Below are 9,130 nucleotides of genomic sequence, written 5' to 3'. Positions count from 1 at the left end.
TACAGGGTTTCTAAAAAAAAAGAAGATGCTTCGAGATTTAAAACCGTAAATGAGCACATGCTCTAATACTAGTTGTAGGTGTAATATTTGTACGAAATTGTTGTTTTAAGCACAAATCAAAGTTCCAATGAGAAATGAGAATCAATATCAAATACAAAGAACGATATTTACAGTGGTTTAACCGGCCATGTACACTTTTATGGAATCATAAACTTTTCTTTGCGATATGTATTACATTTGGTTTATAGAATCAGTTCCCCTTATTGCAGTGGGTTGCTCACTTTAAATCACCCACTTATAAAATGCTTACCGAACAAAATTCTCAAATAACCGTAATTATATATGATTTCTTTTGGATGAGTGTATTTGCACTTAACACTTCTCAAAAGATGTTAGAAATGATTGATGGATGGAATAACAATTGGTCAAAACAACCATTTATACCAAATTCTATTATGTCATGTTATAGACGTCATAAAATAACTATGAAAACATTTAAAATTTGAAATTCTAAAAAGGTTCGACTTTTAACAGTTTATAGAATGCCAACATGGATGTCTGGATATTTCCTTTGCATAAAAAAAACATTTCAGATATAATATTTGAAACTGTTTAGATATTTTTTTTTCTCAAACAAAATGAGTTTTTTTTTTTTTTTTTTTTTACTTTGTCTCATTTAAACATTTGATTTTTGTATTAAACAAGCTTTATCTTTTATGATTTTTTATAAACACTCGCATACACGACATCGTTTTGTTGTTTTGACAAAGTAATTAAATTTTAAAAGTTTTTATTAAATTCATCAAAAAATTTTGATCGTTAAAGTTTATTAATTAATTAAACTAGTCGTCTCTTGTCTCGACTCTCGTCTTCAAAGAAAACCATGACACCTTTTCAAAGCCTTTTTTGTCAAGGAATATTTACAAAAATATATGATTGTATTCTTTTATTATTTTTTATAGGCCAAATTGTATAAAAAAGTAACGTAATTTAATTATTAAAACTTTCATTTTGATATATAAGATGTAAAATTTTAAATATTTAAGTATTCGGATAACCGGTTGAAAACTAATTTTAGATTAAAAAAAAACTAATGTTACCAACCACGTCAGAAAATAATACTGAGTTGGAAATCAAATTACTCGCCTACATCAACATGATAACCGGTTAATACTCCAACTGGTTACCCGGGTACTTAAATGTTTAAAACTTTACATCTTAAATACAAAAATAGAAGTTTTAAAAGTACATATCCAAAATAAAAATCAAGTTAAAGTACGTTACTTTTTCGTGAAAATAATCCAAAAACCATTCGGTAAAAATTTATCAATCACCTTCGCTTTTGATTTATCATTAAAAAATCCCTTATAAATACGTGTTACGTATAAAATGAATGAAGTTAATATTGGATTTTTATGGTTGTTTCATTTGCATAACTTGACACAAGAATGTATCAATCATGCATTTGTATTTTTTTAATTACAATTATTATTCCAGTTATCAAGTTAGAGCTGTATTAGGTGGCTTTAATTAGCTAACAACTAAAAAACAGCATTGGTTATAATCAAAACAGCAATATATTATATATATAGAGAGAGAGAGACAGAGAGAGAGGGGGGGAGGGAAAAGTTCATTTGAAAAGCGGTAAATATTTGAAAAGTAAATAAGTAATGTAGCCCTTCATCTAGTCAATATTTGCGACTTTGACCTTGAAGGATCGGATAATTCTCGTATGGGTATGCGGAAGATAAAGGGGTAGTATCGTAACCTTTACAAATAAGTGTCAAATGGGTTCTCATATGAGAACCCATGTGATACACATATGAATTACATGTTCGTATGTGAACCCATTAATTAGTTTATATGTGAATCACACGGTTTCATTTGTGAATCAGTTAACCAGTTCACATGTGAATCACACAAGTTCATATGTGAATCAGTTAAAATAGTTCATATGTGAATTACACGAGTTTACATATGAATCCGTTTTTCTTCTATTTGTAAAAGTCACGGAACTACCTTTTTCTTATTTTCGCATAGCCCCAATTTCTGACCAGTAAAAACCATAAAAATAGATCAATTAAAGATACAATTATTGACCAGTCAAATCCGATCTTGACCGTATGAAGAGTCATGATCATTTCTATATATATATATATACAAAAAATAATTTTTGAAAAACCATAAAGGCTTATGGTTACATATGTTTTATAATTACAAGAATCTTTGCATATAATATTTTGTATGAGACCATGTTTTGATTTTGAATCTGGACTTCTCACAAAGCAATTCACATGATGCAAACCATTTTCTCTTATTTTTCAATTATTCAAATATTATGCAAATAATTTAAAGGCCTTCTTTTTCATTCACATGTTATATAAAACGAATTTGTTATAGAAATATGTTAGAAAAAGTCATACATTTTTATTTGATTTTCTATTCTTATTTTTAACACTAAATAAAAAACATTCATCTTAATAACTATTGTTTGAATCATAACATTATCACTTGATAAGAAAAAATTTCATACGCCAAACCTGATGAAATAAGATGAATTGAGACGGTATTTTTATTATAAATTTAATGAAAACTTTAAAGACTAATTTATCTCATGTAACAGTTGTGATTTTAACTTCAAGGATTTTGTAAAAGTGTTTTTGGTACAATGAACATGACGTAACAAAACAGATTCATATTTGACAGGATTGTTATGTAAAATAGACAAGAACAAAGTGGAACATGTTGTTCCACCCCACTCTATGAACAAAGTGAAATAAACTTATATATTACTAATATAACATCAAATAAAACTTAATTATCTTCTAAACATCAAATACATCCACCTCTTTAAATTTTATTTATTGTATTTTATATTTCTTAAACTTTCGTTATAATGTCCTCAAAATATTACTTCTATACAATTTATATAGTTTGATTAATTTATGTAATCTATTAAATATTATTAATAATAATAAAACAATATAGAAAATGTATAATAAAAACTCGAAACTATATAAACTTTTTATTTTAATATTATTTTAATCATTTTAACGAAAACTTTCTAATGATGTATGTATATTATTATAAAAATATTTATTTTATTATAATTTCATAAATTACATAAACTAATCAAAATATATAAAAAATATAAACAACTCATTAAGAGTAAATTAGTCACTTTATCTGTTTTGTCTTGTCAAATATTGACTAATTGTGTTTTTCAGTCATTTCCTCCATTGAGAAAGATTTATTCCCTATTTCCTCTCTCGCGTCAAGTTGATCGTCAGACTGAAGCTTCGTAACATGTGAAGGTATTTGTCAGCTCTCCCGTCTTCTTAAAATCGACTCGAGTGGGTTAATGAATCTGTTTCTTCCCCTTTTCCTCTCGATAAAACAAAAAGTCGTCCTTCCATGAAACTATCGGTCTGGATAACAAACGTACCCTAAATTCTTATTTTAACAAAAATGAATTTAAATCTATTTGGGTCACGTTGTAAATGTTGAAAGCGACAGTTATATAAATCGTTTTCACTGTCGAGTCAACTTATCGTCTTTGGCAGCCAAACATGAAAAGTCAGGAAAATGAATAAAGGTCACAGGTGGCCGTCACTCCACCCATCATTCCATTTCCCTCCTCTCTCAGTTGCATCTTTTGGCTTTTGCGACTCATTAACAGCGGGGAGGTAGTTGCTCGTAGCTCCAACCTGCTCGATCATGGCAGTAAGTTCCACTGTTCACTTGATCTGTTCTATCTCCAATATCTTGAACAACACATTAACTCTCTTAATCATGATTATGTAACGCGTCTACTGTTTCTGATAACATCTAACTTTTAATTTTGGGAACTCTACAGTTTTCATTAAATTTAGTTCCGTATCAATGTTTTGTGTGATTGAATTATGGCACATTTTGTGATTGGTGCAGGATGTCGTACATTGAAGCTAGATAATGTTCATAACCTTCATCCTTCAATGATTCTTAGGGTTTTGAATATACATTTGGTTTGTCAGAAGAGAAGATTATCGAGTCCTGTTAATTTTATATGTTCCGATTATAGGTCTGTTGATGGTTCAACGTGATCTCATGTGATGATTCTCATGGTTTATTACCATTTCGATCTCTTGCTTTGTTCCAAATTAGAGAGAGGGTTTTCTTTAAGAAACATGGATTTAGATGATAAGAATTGGTACTTTGTTAGATTTAGTAACTGAATTCATAATTCTTGATGCCTAATTTTGCCATCACATTGTGTTGAGATCATTGGAAGTTTTTGTAATGTGCAAGCTATGGTTACAAGAGGGATTTCCCTAATTGATCCACCTTAGGTGAACAAACATAGGCTGTTTGGTTGGTTTTCTATTAAGTAATGTACGGATAAAGTTGTCAGTGTAGATTAATCTGTCTGTATAGATTGGGAAAGTTTTTGTTTGGGAGGGTTTTTCGTATATGGAAAGATCATGTTTTTTAATTGAGAGGGACATGTTTGAAAAAGAAGTTGGTTTTTCGCATAAAGTTCTCCCTAGAAACTTACTGGATAAGCCACTTTCTATATCATTAAGCCACTGTCAAAACAGTCATGCATAGTTGACCGAATAAGCTGTCAGTCGCATTAAGCTCATTAAGCTGGTAACAAAGAGGCCCATAGTTTCAGGTCTAGTGGTAGGTGAGTTTTTGATTCTCAAAAGACCTTGGCTCAAAGTTTATTTGAAGAGCCATGACTGGCTTATGGATCCCGAAAGGTCTCCTATTTTTCTGAAAGGATGTCCCAGGCATATAGACAAATTGTGACTGCAATAAATTAGCCCTAATAAACTCAGTGGCCGTAATTGTTGTGTAAGCCTGGAATCAAACCCTGGACAAATGGGATATTCCACCACATCCCCCAAGACCTCAACCACTACGCCACAATCTAGGCTATGTTTGACAACCATATGCTAGCTTATTCTTTGAGATTATTGAAAACCCCCGTCTTGTTAGTTGTAAGTTAGTTTTTTTAAAAGCAAATAGCTTTCAATAAGCTCAAGAGGGCTTTTTACTACTTTATTCTGGTTATGCTCTTTATATCTTTCCAAATTTCCTTTTAGGTCAATTTACATTGTCATCTAACTTATTAGCTACTTTTTACTAATAGTGATTGGTTTATCATCTAGTTTATTCATGTTATTAGCCAACAACGAAGTTTTCAGTTCAGCTAATAGCTAGATTATCAGCAAGTTTGCCAAACATAACCTTTCAACACAAAGGCAAAAATGCATCTTTGATTTTTGAATTGTGGTGGCATAATTCCCTTCACCATAATAATTCTTCTTTTCTGATGATATATTTAAACCTTTTGCTACTTTGTTGCATGATGATGAAATCATACACTTTGAAAAAAAGGTCAGATAGAGAGAGGATCCCAAGATCCCTGACCCCTCTAATAGCAAACCTTCATTTCAGGCTCAAGAAGAAACTGAAGTCAAGAATGCATCAAGACCAAAAGCCGAAACTCAGGTTAGCCGAGAAGGTGACCTGAAAAAATCACTTGATTCCCCAACACACCCTAAAAAGGTCTCAACACAACCAAGGGTCGGGACCAGGAGTAACACAGGTTCTCCGATGTGGGAAAGAAAGGTCTCATCCGAAGGTAACAATAATGCAGCCCCTTCAACCCCTGGAAGATCCCGGTTGAGACAAGTCACCCTTGGTGATGAAACTGTAAGTTCCTTAAACTGCGAAAGCTTTAGGATTTCGCGAATACGATTGTAATGACACATATATATGATTTGGCAGCCTGATGACAGCACTGCTGTTCCAGTATTTGGTGACTGGGATGACAGTGATCCCGCTTCAGCTGAAGGTTACTCTCACATATTTAACAAAGTACGAGAGGAAAAGCATAGTGGCGGAGGAAAGTCGCCAAGGATAACTAGTGATGATTCTTATTTTCATAGTCAAAGACCAGAGGCTAAAAAGGTAAATGGTCGGCATCTATCAGCTTAACACGTTTTCTGCAGTTTATAGTTTCATCAATATAGCACATTTAATGCTTCGACTTTCTTTCTCAGGGGTGCGGCTGCTTTCCGTGGGGCAGAAAATGATCTCTTGTTGGCTGTTTGGGTGCAAAGTTGTGGATTGTACACTACTTCATATAAAGCTCAAAGGTGGTGTTATGTATAAGCATGGTGTTTGTAAACTGCCTTCTTTCTTGTTGGTTAAATGGTATGCAGAACTCTTCCTGTTGTCCTATAGGGAGAATTTATTTCCTATCCTTCCCATTGTTTTTGCATATGATGTTTGTATGCTCAATTTGTTGAATGAAAAGCAGAAAAATAAAAAAGCAAGGATTCTGTGAATATTGGTATTATTTTTGCACATACTTTTTGCAATCTGAGGGTCTTCACGAAAAACACCTCTCTGGGTGAGTATTTCTAGTTATTTAGCTATTGTTCTTTTAAATCCATGACTTTCTAACAAGTTATTAGACATTCTCTTGTTAAGCAAACGCGTTCTCAGACATGTCAAAAGGTCATTGGTTTAAAAAACTCTATTAGGAAGTCATGGATTTAGCAAAAGACATGTCAGAAGGTTATGTATTTAAATAAAAAACCTATCGAAAGGTCATTTAACAATAGGTTCCTGAGTATGTCTATCGTGTCATCTTCACCTTATCCAAGTAAACGATTATGTTCACATGAAGACTGCAGAAATTCTGTAGTTTGTTCGCTCAAGAGACATTCCAATATTCACCGAGTTTGCAAACCAAATTCAAAAGAACAATGTGCATAGGATGGGGTCTAGAGTGGGATGTGTGCATACTTTTATTGGGCATTCTTTAAATAAATGGATCTCAAATGAAATTTCAATTAAAAGCATGACCTTCTCAAAACTTTTTTTTAGCTCAATGGCCATCTGAATGCCGTTGTTCAAAACAGCCAATATAAGAACTTTAAGGTCTGTTTGTTAGCAGCTTAATGAGACTAACAACTTATTTATTCGTTACACATGACTGTTTGGTAGTAGCTTAATGACATAAAAAATAACTTATTTAGTAAGCTTTTAAGAGGTAGCTTTATGCAAAAAGCCAAAGTTTTTCCACACCTGCCCCTCTTAATTAAAAAACACGCTCTTTCCCTCTATGAAAAACTCTCGAACAAAAACCTTCTCAATCTATATAGACAGATTAATCCACACCGACAGCCTTTATCCATACAGGACTTAATGGAAAACCAACCAAAGAACGCTGGATCATTTTGCAAAACCAGCTGGAGAAGGGAATCGAGCTAGATAGCCTCAAGAAGAAGCATAATGTAACATGTTCAATCAACAAACAGTTGCTATAAGTTCAAATTTTCATATCCTTGGGCATCTTATAATACCCAAACACTTGATCAAAAGAAATGTTCACCACAAAAGCAATGCGAGAAATTTGGACCGTGGAAGACTGCACATGTGTTGACATTCTGTTTTTTCTCTCATATATCTGATACTCCCGCATACAATGAACTTGATGGTTTGCACCTTGCCTCAACAGCCAAGGTTTTTACAGTCCTGGGACATGGGTCTCCAAATACAGAATTAGAGACTTCTATTTTGCAGCTATTTCTTCCCTCACAGGCCTGTCAACAATTCAATAATAAAAACATATTAATTGAGAGAACTTCATGTGAGAATGCCACTTCTCTAAAGGGTCTATTTTTTAGCAGCTTAATGAGCTTACCGGGACTCACTGCTTATTCGGTTAGCTATACATGACTGTTTGGTAGTGGCTTAATGATATAGAAAGTAGCTTATTCCGTAAGTTTATAGGGAGAGCTTTATGCAGAAAGCCAAGTTTTTTTTCCAAACATGGCCCTCCCAATAAAAAAATACACTCCTTCCATCAATGAAAAACCTCTCCCAAACAAAAACTTCCAATCTATACAGACAAATTAATCCACGCAGACAACTTTATCCATACAGAATTTATGGAAAACCAACCAAACAACCCCATGATGGAAAACAAGATCACTTGGTAGAAAATTGATGCAAACTTAACATGCATACATTATATACACTAGGATACCGTGTCATGTAGGCATATAACTTCAAATGAGATTTTAATAAAATCCATGACCTTCTAGCCTATTAAAGAAAAAATGGCTTTGTATTCGTCAGAAGGTCATAGATTTAATTAAAATCTCATTTACGATAAATACGTAAATATACCGTAGGATACCTTTTTTAAACTTCCACTTGTTTCTTTTACTACTAATTTATTGCATGCCCAAAAAAATATTGCATCTCAACCAGACCATTTCAGAAACTGAGTTCTTCACTTGTTCCCTCATAAAAGTCAACTATGCCACAAGTTGGAGATCAGGTGCTCGGAACCATATCCAAACGACACTAGAATCTATTTCTATATTCAGTCAATATTCTTCCTATGTCCCAAAATACGTGTCCATGTTGCTATTTCAGTTTGACCCAAAATAAATATGCACTTTCAAAAGTGTGTACCTTCCAATTCTACCCTTACAAGATGGAGAAATTCATTTCTCCATCTGTTATTAAAGGGTAAAACTGTCATTTAGTTAATTAAGAAGTGTAATAATTACATATTTCTAAAATTGTGTGTTTTTGTCATTGTGGACAACGATGCTGAATCGTAATGGATTGATCTACATCCTATGGCGTCTAGCTCTTAAACGCTATGAATTTGAGTTCGTTGTAGTGCAATAACTGGGGATGATTTTATACTGTTTTAGGGCATGATTCTACTCATCTATTCCTAAGATTAAATTTAAGCTGCAAATATATATATATATATATATATATATATATATATATATATATAGAAAGAGAGAGAGAGAGAGATAGAGGTTCAAGGGAAAACCTCCCACAAAATAGAAACCTTAGGAACACCAACCGTTCATCTGGATGGTATGCATATGTGCATACAAGTACTTGAAGTTGTTTCTTGGTTTTTATGCACGTGTGCGTACGAGTAATTGAAGTTGTTTCTTGGTTGTTATGCACGTGTGCATGTTATACGCATGTGCATACCAAACAAATTCATTATAAATTACTTGTATGCACATGTGCATACCGTCCAGATGAATGTTTACCACAATGTTCCTCAGTTTTTTCATTTTTTTGCGGTTTTCCC

General features: G+C 32.8%; 2 protein-coding genes across 6 annotated transcripts in view; one reads left to right on the top strand and one right to left on the bottom strand.

Moving 5' to 3' along the window:
• The first annotated feature begins 3,621 nt into the window (after nucleotides 1-3,621).
• On the top strand, nucleotides 3,622-6,340 carry LOC112521894 (RPM1-interacting protein 4-like). The gene is made up of 4 exons (XM_025130897.1): nucleotides 3,622-3,723; nucleotides 5,443-5,700; nucleotides 5,776-5,958; nucleotides 6,051-6,340. Exons 1-4 carry the CDS (start codon nucleotides 3,718-3,720, stop codon nucleotides 6,081-6,083), a joined length of 480 nt encoding a protein of 159 aa, XP_024986665.1. The 5' UTR covers nucleotides 3,622-3,717; the 3' UTR covers nucleotides 6,084-6,340.
• A 908-nt stretch (nucleotides 6,341-7,248) lies between these two features.
• The window catches only part of LOC112521645 (beta-galactosidase 9), a 16,128-nt gene continuing 14,246 nt past the window's right edge, over nucleotides 7,249-9,130 (bottom strand). For all 5 annotated transcript variants that reach the window (XM_025130620.1, XM_025130621.1, XM_025130622.1 and 2 more), the window contains one exon: nucleotides 7,249-7,601. In XM_025130620.1, coding sequence (XP_024986388.1) covers nucleotides 7,458-7,601 — 144 coding nt within the window. In that variant the 3' untranslated portion in view covers nucleotides 7,249-7,457. The remainder of the gene's footprint in view (nucleotides 7,602-9,130) is intronic.

This window comes from Cynara cardunculus (assembly GCF_001531365.2).
Source record: "Cynara cardunculus var. scolymus isolate 2C chromosome LG 11, CcrdV1, whole genome shotgun sequence".
Classification (NCBI taxonomy): domain Eukaryota; kingdom Viridiplantae; phylum Streptophyta; class Magnoliopsida; order Asterales; family Asteraceae; genus Cynara; species Cynara cardunculus.
Note: the sequence above shows the minus strand (reverse complement) of the source record. Positions and strands in the feature narration are given on the sequence as shown.